This window comes from Aedes albopictus, chromosome 1 (assembly GCF_035046485.1).
Source record: "Aedes albopictus strain Foshan chromosome 1, AalbF5, whole genome shotgun sequence".
In the NCBI taxonomy this organism is placed as follows: Eukaryota; Metazoa; Arthropoda; class Insecta; order Diptera; family Culicidae; genus Aedes; species Aedes albopictus.
Window position 1 is genome coordinate 186014780 of NC_085136.1, and position 22092 is coordinate 186036871.

A 22092-nucleotide genomic window follows, 5' to 3' on the forward strand; every position below is an offset into this window, starting at 1 on the left:
TAAATTTTGCTATAACAAAATTCATTATATTTGTAGTTAATTATAAAATTTACAGTTCAATCGATCATACTAGAACAAAGTTACAGCACGTCGAAGTTAGCCATTTTGTATGAAAATCGGATTTCACTGCTATGTTCTTGAACATAACTTTTTATTACGTCTTAAACTCTGTAAAGGTCGCTCCAAAGTCCTTGAAATTTAGGCCTATGATATCATCTATAGGGGAGACTGAGGAGACTTGATCCCTGGGGAGACTTGTTCCCCCCATGTTTTCTCGGAATCAAAAACATTTTTCTTCTAGCATATTTTTTTCCAAAACTACAGCTGGACCAAAGACTTTGTTTTAGCTACAAGTGGTTTCGATTGTGCATTGCATTATTTTTAACGGCTGATGATTTGTTTTCAATCCATCAGAAATGTTATAGGCGATTCCGAAAAATCACAATAACTTTGTTAAACTTGAACCAGATCGTGTCAAAACTTCACAGCACATAGCTTAACCCTTTGGGGACGGATGGGTCATATGTGCCCAGCCGAGAAAATCGACCACAACAAACGTGTTCTAGACCAGCGAGGTTGCATCCAGATAGGTAAACATTCCGTCTCCAAAGGGTTAAACAAACTACTATCAAACGTATTCATCCAAATAAGGTTGTTATAAACATATTTTAATTAATGCAGCTTAGTATACACAACACAGGGCCCATATAGCCGAGGCGGTAAACGCACGGGTATTCAGCATGACCATGCTGAGGGTGACGGGTTCGATTCCCGGTCGGTCCAGGATCTTTTCGTAAAGGAAATTTCCTTGACTTCCTTGGGCATAGAGTATCTTCGTGCCTGCCACACGATATACGCATGCAAAATGGTCATTGGCAGAGGAAGCTCTCAGTTAATAACTGTTGAAATGCACTATATTCATTAAAAATACAAGAAAACTTGAAAAGAAAATGAATAGGAAGTATAATATAATTTTCCTAGGGTATAACATTTTTCACAGACGTTGGATCACTTTGCGGTCTTCGACAAAGTTGTTTGGCATATAGTCACCTACAATAATACCAAAGGGTTTGATTATTGAACGCTTACAGCTCCACCTAGCGGCAAAATTCGAAAACTTAAAATTTCTGCATACATTTGGCCAAGTTTTCCCATACAAACTTCGAGCGTTTTGAGCGCCCCCTTAGGCTAAACCGATTTTGCTCAAATTTTGAACGTAGCTTCTGGGAGTCCAAAACAACTGATTAAAGAGGTAAGACTTTTTCATATAAGTGTGGGCCACCTTAATAGGAAGCCTCTGAAGTAATTTTCCCTTTAAATGAACCATGTGCTCAAAAGGGCATGAAGTGTCACCCATTTTTTTAAAAGGCATCATAAAACACGCCACCATAAAAACGCAGTTTCAAAAATTTTAACAATTATTTAAAGTGTTGTGTATAAACTTGTAATAGATGTTTATCTGTGCGAAAATCGATTCAAGTTTTGCGTTTTCTTTGAAGTTACATGTCAATTAAGTAAAGGGTTCAAGTCTACCCAGTAGTGTGGGTCATCGGAACCGTTTTTTGGTTCCATTTCGGGTCCTGAGTATTTGTGCAAAATTTGAGCACGATCGGTTACGTCTACACTTTGCGCATTGCAATTGAAATTTGTATGGGACTTTGTATGGGAAAACATACTTTTTTGCATTTTTGTTATAAGTTGAAAAAGTTTGTCTGAAACTTTTTAACCGATACTATCAAATGATAGCCTAGGATGTTCTGAAAAAACTTTGTTGAAGACCGCAAAGCGGTCCGATGCTTGTGAAAATAGTTATAACCAACGAACCGCATGCATGTGTTTATGTTTTAACATGTAAAGGAATAACAATAGCAACAAAATCATATTGTTTCGCCAAGCAATGTCAACGCTAAAACTTTTTTCATAAGCATCAGATCACTTCGCGGTCTTCGACAAAGCTTTTCAGGACACCCTAGGCTATGTTTTCACTTTATCGGATACATGGTTTTTGAAAATTTCGAGCTTGTTATGAGAAAAATGCAAAAAAGTGTGTTTTCCCATGTAAAACCCTATACAAACTTCAAACGCGATGCGCAAAATGTAGACATAACCGATCGTGCTCAAATTTTTTACACTTATTTGGGTCCTGAAATGGGATCAAAAAAGCTTTGATCTGATGGGATACAATTGAATTTTCCATTTTTCCATATAAACGACGACCCACTCTACTACCCAGTCTCCCCTAAAAGTAGTTTGGAAATAAAAAGTACATTGTTCTGATATATCGACGTTATTTTTGTTAATGCATATACCTCCTCCGACTTTGACGACTACCTAGTAATGGTCAAACTGCGCCCAAAACATTCCGTCATCAACAATATACGGTATCGGCGACCACCACGGTACATCCTTAAGCGACTAAAGCATCCGGATGTCACCTCAGCATATGCGTAGAATCTCGAGGCAGCGTTGCCAGACGAGACCGAGTTCGGTGTGGCCCCTCTACAGGACTGTTGGGAGAACAGTAAAGGCAGACATCAACGACGCAGCCGAAAGCACCATCGGGAACGTCGGGAGTCTACAGAACGAATTGTTCGGCAAGAACTGAGGAGTGCAGAGCGATTTCGGAGGAGAAAAATGCAGCACGGGCGGTAGTGCTTCAACAAGGAACCCGGCAGAACATGAAATATTACAAACAGAAACTAACCAAATCACAACTAAAAAAATATTTACACCAAATCGTAATAAGAAATAAAATATGCAAACAATTCTAGTTTTAAGCTCAAATTGTATTTAAACGATCTACTTATGATTGACTACATGAAATAAATAAATAAATAAATAAATAATTAGAAAGTGGAAACAGCAAACCCACCTCTTTTAGGTGAAAAAGTGCCACCTGGAAGAAGCAGAGTCCGAATAAATAGAACTGCTGTACCGTTCTCATGATAGACGGAAGTTTTACCAGAAGCTCAACGCAGCGCCAACGGCTTCGTGGCGCGAGCTGAAATATGCAGGGATAAGGACGAGGCCCTCTTGACGGACGGGCGTGAGGAAATCGAAAGGCAGAAGCAGCACTTCGATGATCAAAATACACATTAATTAAAACTAAAAAAAAAAACTTCGATGAGCACCTGAATGGCGTGGAGATCATAGGCACGGGAAAGAACTAATTCTCACGCTCAGGGAAGTTAAGGATGCCATTCACTAGCTCAAAACCAACAAAGCAGTTGGAAAAGTTGGTATAGTAGCTGAACTCATCAAGATGGGCCCAGAAAAGTTGGTCTCCTGTCTGCACCGGTTAGTAGTCAGGATATGGGAAACCGAACAATTATCGGACGATTAGAGGGAGTGGGTAATCTTTTTGTATGTGTGTGTGTCTTATTCGAACTCTTTCCCCACCACTGGGGCAAAAGTTCGTATCCAGTGTTTGTGGAATGTGTAAAATATGATTTTCAAATATATATTTTTTTGCAAAAGTTATACATGCTATAGCATCTTCAAAACATACCTAGTTACGCCCAAAATAAAATACCGAGTTCGATTTCATTACAGTTCCATTCCATGCGTTGGAAGGACCATCCCATATTACAATTTTTTGAACAATAACCAACACTTTGACAAAACTTTTAGAAATATTGATATTTTCATATTTTTTGAAGTGAGTTCAGAAAGGCCTCGAACAACAACCTTGACACCCGAAAGAAATAATTTGAATTGAGCACAAAAACTTCAAAAGAAATTCTCGCCCCACCCGAACTTTTGCCCCACTTTACTCTATCGTTCTTAAAGTCCTCTGCAATGTGATCCATAACCGGAAACATGAGAAGACGCAACTCTAAATAAATAAATAAATAAATAAATATTGACACACTCCGTATCATCCTGGAGCAAATCAATGAATTCCAAGAGTTCCTCCACCTGGTTCATTGATTACGAAAAAAAGCTTTCGACCATTTCAATCACGAAAACATGTGAGGAGCCTTCAGGCGCAAGGGTGTCCCTGAGAAAATTATCGGCCTCATTGAAGCACAGTACAGGGCATTTTCGTGCAGAGTACTGCACAACGGTGTCTTGTCCGATCCCATCCGAGACGTTGCTGGAGTGAGGCTATGATGTAGGGTATCGCGCCACTTGGGCGGTGGCATCTATATTCGTCTGTTTTCCACTATAACTCAGTCAATTTTGAACCAATTGACCTCAAATGTTGTACACGGGTAGATACTATACCTATCTCACCGCATTCCAAAAATTGTGTCAATTGGTTCAAATTTGACTGAGTTATAGCGGAAAACAGACTAAAATAGAAGCCACCGCCCAAGTGGCGCGATTCCCTATACTATTACCGGTACTGTTCCTCATCGTAATCGATGAGATCCTGGTAGGTGCGATTGATCGTGAGCAAAATCGTGGGTTGTTGTAGCAGCCCTTTATCATGGAGCACCTAAATAACTTCAAATTGGCTGATGACCTTGCTCTCCTAGCTCAACGGCGCTCTAATATGCAGATCAAGCTCGATGATCTTGCCAATCGCTCATCGACCGCAGGTCGTACCATCAACGTCAACAAGACCAAATCGTTGGATGTGTGGATTCATGGCTGTGCTGCTAGGTTACCAAGCATTTAGTCGCATTGTGCTGAGGGGCGTGGGTTCGATTCCCAGCGCAGCTGTTAGGGAAAGTTTTCGGTTGTGCCACTGGGCGTTGCATGCTAGTCCGTTGTCTAGTGTCGTGCTTCCTTCAATAAGCAAATAGCTCACTGGAAGCATTAAACGTGTCTGTTTTTTTAACACGGTCAACCCCTCCAGCTTTACGGGCAAGCAGTGGACAATATTGAGAGCTTCCAATATGCCAAATGGTGGCCGATGGCGGTACCAAGGTCGACATAGGTGCACGGCTCAAGAAGACAAGGGCTGCCTTTACGAGTTTAAGTATTGTATGGAAAAACAACCAGATTAGTCGTCGCACCAAAATTTGAATTTTCAACTCGAACGTGAAATCTGTGCTGCTATACACCAGTGAAACTTGGTGTGTATCAGTGGAGAAAACTCAACGGCTGCAGGTCTTTATTAATAGCTGCGGTATATAATTCGTGCATGGTGGCCTGATAATTGAATCTCCAACGTGGAGCTCCATCGTCGACGTCATCAAAAACTTAGAGCGACAGAAATTCGGGAGCGAAAGTGTAGGTACACCTGCCAGTAAGGATACCACGACGCACACTTAAAAGCACTATGGAGGCCTCCGCTCAGTTCGACACAGTCCTGCCTTTTGCTGCCAGCGCTCATCACAGCCGTCGTGGTCCTGCTGTCGAGTCTGTAGTTGAGGTCCTCCAGCCTGCTTTTACAGGCAAGTATGTTCAATTTCAAGCCCTCTTCCTGCCTGATCGCCATTCCGTTTCCAGACTGTGTTCTACCACGGGCACTCCCTCTCGTAAACAGTCATCGTCTAGTGGTTCATCATTCATCAACGGTGCTTCATACAACTGCTCAAGCTTATCATCGCTCAGCCCGGGACGCCCGACATCAAGCAGTATGGAAGCCCCGGATTCGCCTAGCTCAGTCGCGCCTTCTTGTTCTTTTTATTTTTATTTATTTATTTCATTTCGTCAACCGACGTAGACTAGTACATTATACATATACATATTTTTCTTATTTCTTAGTAATATAATTACGAAATACATTGAAAAATACATTTAAAATAAAAAAAAATAAATTTAGTAGTGTTTTGTTTTTTAAGTGTTCCTATTTCTAATGGTACGAAAATATGATGACCGATTACCCGCCGCCATTAACTTGTTCCTGCATTCAAAGTCGTCCCGGCCCTGAGTCTAGTGCTGGTGATGGGGTCTTCCAAGCTGCCATCGAAGGCATGTATACTATTCCTAGCGGTAATCCTCGTCCTGATGTATATTCACCTCCTAGGTCCGCACCTCGCGGGGACGATACAGCACAGCCCGCTTCAAACGTCCTCGTGTATTATCAAAATGTTGGTGGTATTAACAGCTCTGTCGCCGAATATCAGCTGGCCCTTAGCGACGGGTGCTACGATGCTTACGCTTTCACCGAGACCTGGCTGAACGAATGCACATCATCTAGCCAGCTGTTTGACGATTCGTTTTCTGTATATCGACAAGACCGGTCACTCTTGAAGAGCAACAAGATCGCTGGAGGCGGTGTTTTATTGGCTGTGCGCTCCAGATTCAAATCTCGCTTGGTAAGTCCACCGAACGGTTCATCAGTTGAGCAATTATGGGTTGCCATTTCAACCGAAAGTGCGACCATTTTTGTTTGCGTCGTTTACATCCCTCCCGATCGAATCAACGATGCAGGTGTGATTGAGACGCATATCAATTCACTCAATTGGGTGGTGTCGCAAATGAAACCTAAAGACAATGTCGTCATTCTCGGAGATTTCAACTTGAGCTCGATTGCTTGGCAGTGTAGTTCTGTGGGTTTTTTCTTTCCGTGTACTACTCGGTCTTCGATGGGCCAAACATCGCGTGAGCTGCTTGACGCTTATAGCACCGCTGGACTCAGACAGATGGTTGGAGTTAAAAATGAAAACAATCGTTCACTCGACCCGTGCTTCGTTAGCGAAGAACTAGGGGTGAATTGCTCGGTTATGCAAGCACCAGATCCGCTCGTTAAAATTGGTAGACATCATCCGCCTCTGCTGTTGAACCTTAAAGTGAATCCCTATAGATGCTTTCACGAAACCTCAGAAAGTATCGCCTATGATTTCAGTCGAGCCAATTTCGATGAAATGAATAATTTCCTGGAACGCGTAGACTGGAATGAGATTCTTAGTGAATCCGATGCTAATCTCGCCGCTTCGACTCTGTCCGGAGTATTGCTCTATGCAATCGACCAGTTTGTTCCAATTTCTTCTAAGCGGGAGCCAGCCGGCTTGGTCAAATGCTGCCCTCAAAAATCTCAAAAGAGCTAAACGAGCAGCTCTAAGGCGCCACTGTAAATTCCGTATGGACACCACGAGAACATGTTATCTGGAAGCGAATACTGCATACAAGCACCTCAACGATAAGCTCTATAACGCCCATCTAAGCCGATTACAAAGCCAGCTGAAAACTAAGCCCAAGAGCTTTTGGCGTCACGTCAACGATCAACGGAAAGAATCTGGTTTGCCGTCCACGATGACTGATGGATTGCAGGAAGCTGATACTACCACCGCTATAGTCGACATGTTCCGTTCTCAATTCAGCAGCGTCTTCGTTAATGAGGAACTTGACCCGCAGGATGTAGCCAACGCGGCACAGAATGTGCTCAGCTTCTCAACATCTGGAGTGCAGTTCGCTATCACCAACGATGCTGTAATTGCCGCCGGTAAAGATTTGAAGTCCTCCACCGGATGTGGTCCGGATGGCATCCCTTCACTCGTTATTAAACGTTGTTTGAGCTCCCTTGCCGTGCCGCTGACTACCGTTTTCAACCTTTCCCTGGAGACCGGTGTTTTCCCCAATTGCTGGAAGCAGTCGCACGTTTTTCCCGTTTTTTAAGAAAGGCTGTAAAAGAACTGTGTCAAACTACAGAGGTATTGCTTCTTTGTGCGCCACATCGAAGTTGCTGGAATTGATCGTTTTAAACCAGTTAGTCCAAGGCACAGAGAACAGACATCCAGGCTAGAACAAATTTCATTCGGAAATTTGTGTAAGGATTTGAATCTTCACTTGAGTAAGGTTGCAAACCAATTCACGATGACAACATTAACGCCACCAAACACCATATTGCCACAGTCAGTGGTGAATTGAAACATTTCAAGTGGTGAATTAAATTAGTATGGGAAATTAAGCGATTGCAGTGCCACGCTATTGCCACTTGTGTTGCCGATTTCAAATGGTCGTTAAATTCCTTACACAGTTTCGGAACTGGACTTGGATGTCTGTTCTCTGTGTCCAAGGTTACGCACATTATACATCTGAGGATCAGCACGGATTCGTTCCAAAACGATCGACGACCTCCAACCTGACGTGCTTTACGTCCTACCTGATACGCCCGTTTCAAAGCGGTCATCAAGTTGACGCCATCTATACCGACCATTCTGCCGCCTTTGATAAAATTAATCACCAAATCGCTTTGGCCAAATTTGACAAACTAGGCATGAGCAACAACCTCCTCATCTGGCTTCGATCCTATTTGACCGGTCGCAGTATGTCTGTGAAAATTGGTGACTACGTCTTTTCACCGTTCACGGTATGGTCCGGCGTTCCCCAAGGCAGTCATCTAGCACCGTTTTTGTTTCTGTTGTATATGAATGATGTCAACTCTATGCTCAAATGCTTGAAACTTTCATATGCTGACGAGCTGAAGCTGTATTTCGTGATAATATCGAATAATATTCCGCATTATTTGTCATAAAATTATCAAATTTAAGTGATTTTTACTTGGAGAATGTTATCTTAAGTTGAACCATTTGTAATCTAAATTTGAACTAGTAAACGGGGGGTGAGCTTCCAGTGTTGGCCGGTAGATTGCGCTAGTGATTGCTTTGTTTATTCTTGGGGGAGGAAAAATTCCAAATATGCTTTCCAAATTCCTAAAGAATTTCGAACATTCTGAGTTGAGAATCCACTGCCTAATGAAAAATAGGTATGAGAATTAGCAGATTCATGGGATTTTTAATTGTTTAGCATGGAATTGGCTGTTTTGTGAGTTGCTCGAGCTGCTGCCGCCAGTAGTTCAAATTAAGATTAAAATTGGTTCAAATTATGATTACGATGGTTCAAATTAAGATTAAAATCATTGTTGATGAAAAATCGAATATTTCAATGAAATTCGGTGCGAATACAAACTTTTTACCATTTAACAGAAAGCTTATACAGCTTACGCTCGATAACTGGACTTTGACGACAATTCAGTTAGCGAGCGCCGCCCGATAACTGGACTGAGCTCCCGGAGCCGAGGGCTATTGTTATATTTGCTAGAGACGAACCAGCCAAGGGCTGAAAGTCTCTCTAATAAAGACAAATCAATCAATCAATTGTTATATTTTGTTTTGTTTATTGATTTGCAAAATGTGAGGTTAAATATCGTTTATTTTTGACAGACAACTGCTTTTTAACTGGACTTTGGTCCAATAATCGAGCGCCCAGTTAAAAGCAGTCCAGTTAAACAGCAGTCAGTTATCGAGCGGATGCTGTACCCGTGGCTCTCGTGTACATACGATTTTGCCGTAGTAAATTATTTCCAGGTGGGAGAAAAATCACTTAAAATTTTCACTGCTTCAGAAAACCGCAGTTTGGTTCAAATTTTGATTACCTACCCTATTGCCTAGCTACGAGAGTCGCTGTCAGCTTATCAATTTGGAAACTCTTAATGCAAGACGCAACGTGGCCAAAGTCAGCTTTATTGGAGATCTCCTGCAAGGTAACATCGACTGGCCCAATCTGCTTGGAATCCTGCATATTAACACTCGTCGACGTAGTCTGAGGACTCATCCGTTCCTCAACCTTCCGTCAGCAAGCACCAATTACAGCGCTCATGAGCCTATTCGTGATATGTCTCGTCTGTTCAATACTTGTTATTCTGTATTCGATTTTAATGTGTCACGTGAGATCAATAAGCGTAGTTTTAAGCGTGTTTTTTGTTAATGTTTAGCTGTAATTTTGTAGTTGTATTACTTGTGTCATTGGGGTGAAAATTTTACCAGCCGACTTTATATGTATAAATAAATAAATATACTGCACACTCTACGCAAGGGCGGAATCGAAATCTACTTACAAGCGTTAGATGGGAGATCTTTCAATTCGGCCCTCTGCACAACCGTGAGTGTTCAGGACTGAAACTTCAACTTCCAAAAAAGTACTAAAATAGGATATCTCAAAAAACATTAGAGATATCGCCAATTCAAGGTTAAATTTGGTCCAATTGGGTTCTAGAATCACCAATTAAGTTTAGAGAAGTTATGTTTGAGAAATAAATGTTTTTGAATGTTTGCCCTAGCACAAATTTCACCTTAACCCTTTGCGCCTTCCCTAAATATCAACCAAAATCTCTAATTTTTGCACAGATCACTTATTTCGATCAGGGGCTGTCCATTTATTACGTAAGGCAATTTTCACGATTTTTCCACACATCCACCCCCCTTTGTAAGATTTTTTGAATGAAAGCCCAAATATTTTTGTATGGCGCGTAAGATTTCTAAAACCCTCCTCCCCCATAAACCCTTACGTAATTAATGGACGACCCCTCAGTACATCACTTTCCACTTGGGAAATCATATCATGGAGAGATTTTTCAAAATAAGCCCCACCCTAAGGTTTCATCCACGCATCAAATGCACCATGTACAGAACGCTAATAAGAACATTTGTCCTCTATGGACATGAGACATGGACCATGCTCGAGGAGGACTTGCAAGCACTCGGAGTCCTTGAGCGACGCTTGCTAGAGACGATCTTCGGCGGTGTACAAGAGAAAAGTGTGTGGCGGAGAAGGATGAATCACGAGCCTGCTGCACTTTACGGCGAACCCAGCATCAAGAGTAGTGTGATTAAAGTCAGAAGGATACGGTGGGCAGAGAATGTCGCAAGAATGCCGGATAACAACCTTGCAAAATTGATGTTCGCTACTGATCCGGTTGGCACAAGAAGGTGTGGAGCGCAGAGAGCACGATGGGCAGATAAGGTGGAGCATTGGGCGTGACCGAGGATGGAGAGAGGCAGTCACAAACCAGGTATTGTGGCGTACTATTGTTGATACTTAAATGTGTTGTCGAGCAAATAAATGCATGTATTTTGAGTTTCACGGATGTTCTAGATCGTTAAAAACTCCATAAAATATAGACATCGTTCGTTATCTGCAAGCGAAATATGTTTTCCATGAATGATTTCTCATTATACCACAGACTTATAACTTGTCTAACAAGTGAATGAAGAACTGTATTGAACAGTACAGATCTTACAAGAACTTCAAATAACATAAGCCGTTACATTTACTAGCGTGACCGGTGTTCGGGCAGGCACGCATACCAGGAACCTAAGTATTATCGAACTTGCATGAACCTAAAATCTTTTTCCATAGGGTTTTAGTTTATGGTCTAACCTTTCAGAAAAGCCTTGCTTCAAAATATTCTATCGGCAAAAATTGAAATAAATCAAGTTTGAAGATTTTTTATCAAATGAGGTATATTCAGAGCATAATTTGACGTTTTGCTATGCTCAGAAATATCTGTAGGGTCTCGTAGTCAATCCATTCCTAATAAGTTATTATATAAAGCAAGGCAGGTATTATTGATTACTTTTACGGACTCACATTTACGTCGTCTATCTATGACAAACAAATAATTTATTTTCAAATAACCCGGTTGTTAGTCAAACACCGTTAGTTGTTCAGAACGTTTAGTCACATTATATTCTGGATACGTAGTTGCATACAGTTATGTGTCATTTTCGTTACCGATTACGCGCCCAACACCTACCTTCGCTCTTTGAAAAAGAATAAACTACAATAATCTTTCGGCATCCGATTGATATAACCAGCCCAAGGAAGTCTGTCGTACAGGTGCATTTTTCCTGTGAACCACAACATGCACATTATATTGCACGACTCTTGAAGTAACACTTTACAAATGATTAATAATTATGAGCTACATTAATAGTTTGGATGGATATTCATGCAAAAAATAATATTATTGGGTCTCTCATCATTGTTTAGATTTCTGTAATAAATTCACATTAATTCCGTGTAATTGTTATGCAACCAACGACCCTGCCATGAACTCAAGCGAACTTAACTTGTGTGCATTATCCGTTGCGAAGTCGTATGGTCGACTGTGATAATAATGAATTCTGGCCGAGTCTAAATGGGTGCTAATGTCGCAATATGGTAAGAATTCTTTGTTTCAAGCATTCAGAAGTCGAGCTGTTAAATTTTGTACAACTCGTTTAAACAAACTTGCATGTTATACTGTTTAACCGTTGTGCTGTAATAATCGGAAGGTAAAACTTTTTTATTGACTTGATAAATTCCAATCAAAACTAGTAGAGATTGATAGTTTTACTGTTAATAAATGATCGTTTGGGCATTATTTGCCATGTTTATTTTTATGTTTTGAATTCCATGAGTGCACTCAGCATGTAATTTAGTCCCTTCGCCAACCCAAATGCTTGCATGGTAGTGATTTGTTTTCAATTTTTTTTGGTAATAATGTTTGAGAACTGTAAAAATATTAAAATTTGCCGTATATGGGTTTCTTGCAATAGATTTCGTGAGGCTTTGATTGTAAAACAAATGTTTATGTTATGAACCAGTTTTTCAAAATTTGATAAAATAACTGATTGTGTTAGTGGAACTGTAAGTGAATCAAGTATGGGACACTGAAGACGACCTTACAGTTGATGTCGGAATATGAATCCGAGCGCGCAGTAAAGCAAAACAAACACGCTAGACATTAAAGCTGAGGGGCCATTTGGCCTGGTACGCGCATTTGCGCTCTAACTATACGCATGAGCAAATGTCTTGGGAATCCTTGGGATATTTAAGACCAACCTTGTTACACTGCACCTACAAAACACACGTTCTTTTGTTCCGACATATGAAATCAAAATTTCAAATAGGTCCGAAAACATTTTATCAAATTGAATACTGTATACGTAATGAATGTTTTGAAACAACAAAATCAACTATTTGAACATCATTCATGGTAAATAGATCCATATAATAGAAAAGAATTCCATAGTATTTATCAGGCTAAAACTTAAAAGCAAGATACAATCAAAAAGATACTTTATTGTATGGCAAACATTTTACATATTACGTAATTTAAATCGTGCAAAGGCAATACGATCAAATGTTCTTCATCAGTTACATCCATGTAAAAGGACGATAAGGATGACGTCCCAAGTTGACTTCAAAAATTGAAGTTTACACAGATAAATGGCATGCCTCGTCTTCTTGTATACCGTATGCCTCCCCACATACACATTGTTATTCTCGTTAAATCTTCTCATTTGTAACGTTCCAATCTGTTACAGCAGTCTGCGACTTAAGCGCCACCTTCTAAAGTTAGAAGGGCCGAAGACTGTGATCTAATCCCGGCATGAGATTCCTCTACTCAAGGCAGGTTATAGTTATTCCAGATGACAAAGTTACTAATTTGAACGAACCAACTAAGCCAACTCAATCATGTCCCAAACTTACCAACTCAATACGCCTCCCACACAGTCGAGGAGAGCATGTGTCTCGGCTAAAATACAACCAATTCGTTCAACGTCACAAGCTATAGCGCGCGAAGAAAAAGGTGGAATTCCACTAAATTAGAAGTAATTTTCAAAACTCATTTATTCACGCAATCCAAATCAAATTACATCAACCTTTTCTTGAGTTTCACAAGATTCTGTTAATGAGTTTCTGGCGCCTTTTAAATTGACTTGTGACGTCACGTCAAAACTAATTTTATGCTTATAATTTTAGGTAAGCTAAGTTTTCTCTAGAGAAAAGTTATTCGTGCACAAAAAAAAGGAGAAATATCTGACCTTGATACGCCGGGCCGAGGTCCCACGTCGTCCTCTGGGGTTGTCAGCAAAAGGATCTACTCACCAAACGATTCTCTTCAAAGCAGTTCACGTCGAAGTCCGAATCCGACCCGCGCGTGCGATTATCTTCAGGGTAGATATGTCCCCGGAATGGTGGAGTATCGAGCCGTTTTACGTAGCTCCTATCGCACAACTAGCTTGGACGGGTACCCGATTCGGATCTGGATGGACGAGGATTCGGTTACCTGTTATCCGTGCCGACGTGTCTCGACTAACAGTCGAGCAGTTCGAAATGATCCGCACCGATGACCAACGGGCCTTGAAGTATGCTTGAAGTTCGGTGGCAGGGACTCTTGAACGGAAATGGTCCAGCACTCGCTTGTGTTACGGTTGGGCAGTTTAGCAAATCCGGGTCCTAGGTCCCAGGAGTACGGTGACAAAACACGTGGTCGATTCAACGTAACGTCCACTGGCGTCTGCTTGGCCTCACGGGCTTGGATTTTGGCCACTACTGCTTCACCGGCACGAACTGACCCACACTGGCTGCCCTCGTTGAAGGGCTTGGCCTAATCAACGAGTTATTTCATTACTTCACACGTGGTCTTCACATAAGGTCACATTAGAGCTTACCTGTCTCAAGTCACACACTAATTCACGGTGTGGACGAGTATTTCACCACAAAACCTGACCGAACTCAAAAAAAGATCAACTAAAAATACCAAGCACATTAGAATAAAAACTAAGCTTTAATTTAATCGCGACATTACTTCGAATTTAGTTGTACAAAGCGAACGATATTTTCCAATATCGATTTAATATTTGAATTTCAAATTCACCACTTAGCTATTGCTCGAACTCGAACTCTACACTTTGGAAACTCCACCAATAATGAAGATCGGTCGCGGTCGGATTGGTATATTACCTTAAACTAAGACGCAATTTCCCACTCGAGGGTGTACGGAGAGCGTACAAAGCATTTTTTGATTGGGTTTCGTTATGCCAGAGAAAATAGCTCTGTAATCCGTTCAAATTTTCTCTAATGCGCAATTAAATCCTGGAATTTTCCACATGAAACAAATTCGAGCAGATTTCAAACAACCGCCTGAATGTAGACTTACTCATGCTGCAGTTTATTTTATTTCGATATAAAGTTTAGCTCACGGTTCAAATAGTTGTTCACAGGTGGCGCATGGCTTTATGCAAACTTTTGTAAGCTTGCAACATATTCGTTTACACTCTAAAAAAGTATTAAGTGTCTGAGGGTCGAAAAGAAATCTCTCATGCAATTTCTTATTGAAATGGTACAGATTCATCGTTACAACGGTGATCCTGGATTTCGCTGAACGTTCATGGTCGTCTCGTGAGCAGCTTCGTGGGATCTCCTCGAAGACTGATCCGCAGTTCCATGATGACCATCCGACGGATTACCGTGAGTAGTGGATTCTGCAATCGGGCCATGCCCTACCGTTTCATCCAAACCGGTTGTAAAGTATCTTGCGGAAATCTTCGAAATCATCTCCAGCAAACAACGTAGCTCTTCCTGTTGTTGGGCTGTACGAGGGGTATATCGACGAACTCGTTGATAGTAGTGGACCAAGCGAGAGAAACAGGTTGGATTGGGTCCCTGATCCAACAGATCTGCAATCTCCTTCAGCTTCGTAGGCACCACTCGAATGTCGTCCCTCATCATCTCGTCTGTCACCCGGACGTAATTCTCCGATTCCGGATCACGGAAGACTACCCTGAGGTCTCTTCTGCGGCTCTCCACCGACTTATCGATCGAGTAGTTTCGTACAGCAAGCTCATAGTTCACTTCACTCTCATCTAAATGATTAGGATTTACTTTGAACAAATCCATGTCAAACAAACCAAATAATATTCAATTCACTTTAGAAAAAATCACTTATTCACTAAACAAAACTAAAAACCAAAGAAAATAAAGAAAAAAAAAACAGCACTATCACTAACCGAAACCGAATAATTACCGATACTAATCTAACGAATCAATTCACTTACGAAAAACCGAATAAACGAAATAATAAACCGAACTACCGAACTAATAAACCGAATTACAAACTAAGTATCTTAACCGCGAAAACTTATTGACAAATTAACAATTCAAATCGAATATAGAATAATATTGAGTTCAAAATAGGCAATTCAAAACAATTTTCTAATTCAAAGATCGAATGCCAACTAATTTGAAAACTATTGACGGGCCCCACGTTGGGCGCCAAAATGTAACGTTCCAATCTGTTACAGCAGTCTGCGACTTAAGCGCCACCTTCTAAAGTTAGAAGGGCCGAAGACTGTGATCTAATCCCGGCATGAGATTCCTCTACTCAAGGCAGGTTATAGTTATTCCAGATGACAAAGTTACTAATTTGAACGAACCAACTAAGCCAACTCAATCATGTCCCAAACTTACCAACTCAATACGCCTCCCACACAGTCGAGGAGAGCATGTGTCTCGGCTAAAATACAACCAATTCGTTCAACGTCACAAGCTATAGCGCGCGAAGAAAAAGGTGGAATTCCACTAAATTAGAAGTAATTTTCAAAACTCATTTATTCACGCAATCCAAATCAAATTACATCAACCTTTTCTTGAGTTTCACAAGATTCTGTTAATGAGTTTCTGGCGCCTTTTAAATTGACTTGTGACGTCACGTCAAAACTAATTTTATGCTTATAATTTTAGGTAAGCTAAGTTTTCTCTAGAGAAAAGTTATTCGTGCACAAAAAAAAGGAGAAATATCTGACCTTGATACGCCGGGCCGAGGTCCCACGTCGTCCTCTGGGGTTGTCAGCAAAAGGATCTACTCACCAAACGATTCTCTTCAAAGCAGTTCACGTCGAAGTCCGAATCCGACCCGCGCGTGCGATTATCTTCAGGGTAGATATGTCCCCGGAATGGTGGAGTATCGAGCCGTTTTACGTAGCTCCTATCGCACAACTAGCTTGGACGGGTACCCGATTCGGATCTGGATGGACGAGGATTCGGTTACCTGTTATCCGTGCCGACGTGTCTCGACTAACAGTCGAGCAGTTCGAAATGATCCGCACCGATGACCAACGGGCCTTGAAGTATGCTTGAAGTTCGGTGGCAGGGACTCTTGAACGGAAATGGTCCAGCACTCGCTTGTGTTACGGTTGGGCAGTTTAGCAAATCCGGGTCCTAGGTCCCAGGAGTACGGTGACAAAACACGTGGTCGATTCAACGTAACGTCCACTGGCGTCTGCTTGGCCTCACGGGCTTGGATTTTGGCCACTACTGCTTCACCGGCACGAACTGACCCACACTGGCTGCCCTCGTTGAAGGGCTTGGCCTAATCAACGAGTTATTTCATTACTTCACACGTGGTCTTCACATAAGGTCACATTAGAGCTTACCTGTCTCAAGTCACACACTAATTCACGGTGTGGACGAGTATTTCACCACAAAACCTGACCGAACTCAAAAAAAGATCAACTAAAAATACCAAGCACATTAGAATAAAAACTAAGCTTTAATTTAATCGCGACATTACTTCGAATTTAGTTGTACAAAGCGAACGATATTTTCCAATATCGATTTAATATTTGAATTTCAAATTCACCACTTAGCTATTGCTCGAACTCGAACTCTACACTTTGGAAACTCCACCAATAATGAAGATCGGTCGCGGTCGGATTGGTATATTACCTTAAACTAAGACGCAATTTCCCACTCGAGGGTGTACGGAGAGCGTACAAAGCATTTTTTGATTGGGTTTCGTTATGCCAGAGAAAATAGCTCTGTAATCCGTTCAAATTTTCTCTAATGCGCAATTAAATCCTGGAATTTTCCACATGAAACAAATTCGAGCAGATTTCAAACAACCGCCTGAATGTAGACTTACTCATGCTGCAGTTTATTTTATTTCGATATAAAGTTTAGCTCACGGTTCAAATAGTTGTTCACAGGTGGCGCATGGCTTTATGCAAACTTTTGTAAGCTTGCAACATATTCGTTTACACTCTAAAAAAGTATTAAGTGTCTGAGGGTCGAAAAGAAATCTCTCATGCAATTTCTTATTGAAATGGTACAGATTCATCGTTACACATTTGTATTCCACTCAATTGTTAGCAGAATGATGGCATAATTTAAGCTACCGAGCTAATCACGTAAATAAAATGTGATTAAATTAGGGGTAAAGAAGTTGGGAAATCGTGCCGGCGAATGTTCATGTTGTTTAAAATATTAAACAAATATGGCAATTCACACCGTCTTCAGCCAGAGGCTGAACAAAATGAACATTACTACCACCAAATTATAAACAACACACAGAACCCAGTTAGGAATTTTTCTTTCCAAGCTTCTTCCGACTCTCACTCCAAGACTTTTTTACACCACTTAAACATTTGACACCACTAATCGCACGACCACGAAGCTCACCAAAATAAAAAAAGAGCTAATTAATCACGGCAGACCCCCTTGGGCTGATCATATAACACATATACCGGAGAAATGACAAGTGAATATAATGTTCAAAAACCTAAGAAGAGGCCATCGGGTATGTTACAGGTCACGCACGACGCCTAGTTGTTTGCAGTTCTGGATGATCAACAAAATTATGCTCTGGATATTCCTCATTTGATATAAAATCTTCAAACTTGATTTATTTCAATTTCCACCGATAGAATATTTTGAACAAAGGCTTTTCTGAAAGGTTACATCCTAAGCTTAAACCCTATGGAAAAAGATTTTAGGTTCATGGAAGTTTGATAATACTTAGGTTCCTGGTATGCGTGGCAGGCTTTTGAAGATCCGTAATGGTCATCGAAGGGGTGTAGAGGTCTGCATGAACTCGCAAAGATGATTTTAGATCCTTCAAGGCTTATAAAGAGTCCTTATGTCACTCATGAGTAACAATAGAAATTATAGGATTTCAGATGGGTTGGAAGAACAGAATTGACAATAATCAACACATTGTGTCTTCCAATTAAAGTACATGATTTGTTTATGCTACAAAACGTTTTGGCACACAATCTTCAAGATAAAAGAAATTCAGATAAGCTTAAGTATCAATTTGTTCATGAATAAACAAATTTCATAGGGTGGAAAATTGTTCATTAATTATTCCACCAAAGTCTTAAGACTTTGTTACAAGATTAGTCGAGAGTTCAAACTATACAAATTAATTGTTCACACGATTTTTTGTTTTAATCACATCTAACCACTATAGACACTATAGATTCCATAGACTCGCGGAGACGAAGCCAACTCTAGCCAAACGCGAATTGTCAGTTCGTGTAGCCAAACGAGCATGACGTCACGATTTTAATAGCGACAATGGATTGCGTGACGTCATATTCGCTCGGTACACTCTAAATTGATGGTAAACCATACTAAAATTATATTGCTCAACCATGTCTCCGCGAGTCTATAGAATCTATAGTACCTATACTAACCACTACTCAGCAGCGGTTAATGACGGATAGTAGAGGATAAACGCGATTATCTCCGGTTAGCGCGGTTTGTGAAATTTTCCTTGAAGCTGAACATTGTTTTGACAGTATTTGTTGCGTAGCACTCCGAACCACTGTGGCCTGCCAGCATGGTAAGGGTGTTTGTTTTGAACGGATTCTTTCGTCTTAGACGCCGCCGCCGCCACCGCTTTGACCTAAACCGGTTTATTTGCACGAAGTGTCTCGTAGATCTTTGCAGCTTCTAAATCTAACGATAGTATAAGGTCTCACCTTCAAGCATGATAATTGTCCACTCGCTTGCTTCAGATACTGAGCAAGTATGGACGTCGGCAGGGGGCAAACCGGGTCTCTCAGATGCACCACATTCACAAGAATGACCTACAATGAGATGGTAAGAAAACGAAAGTTGATTAGATGGTGGAACCAATAGTTAACAACGACGGATGGAGTGATTAGCTAGCACTAGCGCTTGGATGGTATAGTTTGTTCTTTTTTGCACATGTGATTAGGCAGATGCAAGTAAAGAAGCCTGAAGACCTTGAGGATTGGATGTGCAATGTGCATAGGGCATAACGTGCAACGATGAAGATAAAATTAGTGACTTTAAGCCAGAATAAAAGATTTATTAACAAAGATCAACAAAGATAAAAGAGATCCAAAACCAAATTTTAGGCTGTTTATATCCAATCATTTTAGGAACTGAAACAAGTTGGAATGAAAGTGTCAAAAGCGAGGAAGTATTCGGAAATTGCTATAATGTCTTTAGGGATGACAGAAATCTGCAGACATCAGAAAAAAAATCAGAAGGAGGTGTTCTAATAGCCGTTTCTACAGAAATGAACTCAGAGCTAATTACAACAAAGAAACATAAGGAATTTGAACATGTGTGGGCCAAACTTTTTATAGGATGTGAAACTCATGTATTCTCTTCTGTATATTTTGCACCAAACAATGCTCGTAAAGAGTCATATGATAAGTTTTTACAAATTGCTGATGACATTATGTCTAAATTCCCACCAGAATGTAAATTTCACATATATGGCGACTTTAACCAGCGTAATGTTGACTTTATTCCCGATGATGAAAATGAAGCCATCTTACTTTCAGTAATCGGTGAAAATGAAACACTACAATATTTGTTCGATAAAATTGCAAGTTTAGGCCTGAATCAAATTAATGATGTTAAAAATCCACAAAACTGTTATTTAGATTTGCTATTTACAAACATTCATGAAGACTTCTGTGTGACTGAATCTGTATGGCCATTGTGGAAAAATGAGGCATATCACACAGCAATTGAATATTCTTTGTTTGTACAGGAAAATAATAGGCCTGATGAATATGAGTATGAAGAGGAGATTCAATATTATTCAGCGAATTACAATACCATAAAGCATAAAATTAACGCTTTAGATTGGCTATCTATTCTTAAGAATGAAGAGAATGTAGAGAACTCTGTGGATGTTTTTCATAAATTACTGTTTCGAATTGTATCAGAGGAAGTGCCATTGAAAAAAATAAGGCGGTTTGATAACACAAAAACACCTGTCTGGTTCAACGCGCAAATAAAAAACTTAAAAAATCGTAAGCAAAAAGCACACAAAAAGTACAGGAAAAATAGTAATAATGAAAATTTGACAAACTATTTACAAATTTGCGATGAATTAAATCTGGCTATTAATTTTGCTTTTGAGGAGTACAATTCAAAAACTGAGCTTGGCATAAAATCCAATCCGAAAAACTTTTTCAACTACGTAAAATCCAAACTTAAAACAGACAACTATCCATCAAAAATGCATCTTCATGAAAATGTTGGCAATAACTCAGACGAGATATGCAATTTGTTTTCTAATTTTTTTCAACAGAATTATACGACTTTTCCTGAAGAAGATCGAGATCGAAATTATTTTGACTTCCTTCCAGAACTCGAGAGAAACATTGGAGTTAATCATATAAAAGTACAAGAAATCATAGAAGGTTCAAAAACTTTGGATGCTTCAAAAGGTCCAGGACCTGATGGAATTCCACCTGTATTTTTGAAAAACTTAGCAGTTGAATTAACAGCGCCGCTATTCTGGCTTTTCAATATGTCCTTAAAGTCTGGCAACTTTCCTAAGCTATGGAAAATTTCGTACTTGGTACCTATTTTTAAAAGCGGCAGAAAATCAGACGTAAGCAACTATCGAGGGATTGCCATTATCTCTTGTATTCCCAAACTGTTTGAAGCAATTATCAATGAGAAATTATTTGAGCAAACCAAAAACAGAATAACGAATATGCAGCACGGATTTTTCAAAGGGCGCTCAACCAATACTAATTTAATTGAATTCGTTAACTACTCATTAACGGCTATGGACAACGGAAAGCATGTTGAAGCTCTCTATACCGATTTCAGTAAAGCTTTTGATCGAGTGGATATACCTATGTTGCTTTTTAAATTACATAAATTGGGAATCGAATTAAGCCTCCTCAACTAGATCAAATCTTATTTAACTAACCGGCAACAAATAGTCAGATTTAAAGGAAGAAAATCCAATCCAATTAATGTAACATCAGGAGTACCTCAAGGCTCTCACCTAGGTCCACTTCTTTTCATATTATTTGTCAATGACATTTCTTTAATACTAAAAAATGTGAAATTTCTTATTTATGCGGATGACATGAAGTTGTATTTAGAAATACGAAACGAAGAAGACGTTCAGATGTTCCAAGAAGAAATTAACATTTTCTCCATTTGGTGTCAAAAGAGTCTACTGAAACTAAACGTACAAAAATGCAAATCGATTGCCTTTACTAGAAAACGAAACACACCAGACATAATAATATCTCTAGGCAATGAAGAAGTAGAAAAGTGTGAAATCATAAGAGATTTAGGAGTTGTATTAGATACCAAGCTATCATTTATCGACCATTATAACACAATCATTAGCAGAGCAAATAACATGCTTGGATTTATCAAGCGTTTCAGCTACAATTTTCATGATCCATACACGATAAAAACTTTATACATTGCATATGTGAGATCAATACTGGAATATTGTAGCATAGTTTGGTCACCATATTCCATCACACATGAGGAACGAATAGAATCTGTACAAAAGCAATTCTTATTGTTTCCACTCCGTAAATTAGGCTGGACAAGATTTCCTCTTCC

At 40.1% G+C, this 22092-nt stretch overlaps 1 protein-coding gene across 8 annotated transcripts in view; it reads right to left on the reverse strand.

The window, feature by feature from the left end:
* LOC109419703 (cell growth regulator with RING finger domain protein 1) overlaps positions 1-22092 on the reverse strand; it is a 170339-nt gene that overhangs the window by 53777 nt on the left and 94470 nt on the right. For all 8 annotated transcript variants that reach the window (XR_009996322.1, XM_062845991.1, XM_062845989.1 and 5 more), the window contains one exon: positions 19209-19316. Coding sequence is in view for 7 of the 8 variants with exons in the window: in XM_062845991.1 (XP_062701975.1) it covers positions 19209-19316 (108 nt within the window). In the remaining variant the exon portion in view is untranslated. The remainder of the gene's footprint in view (positions 1-19208; positions 19317-22092) is intronic.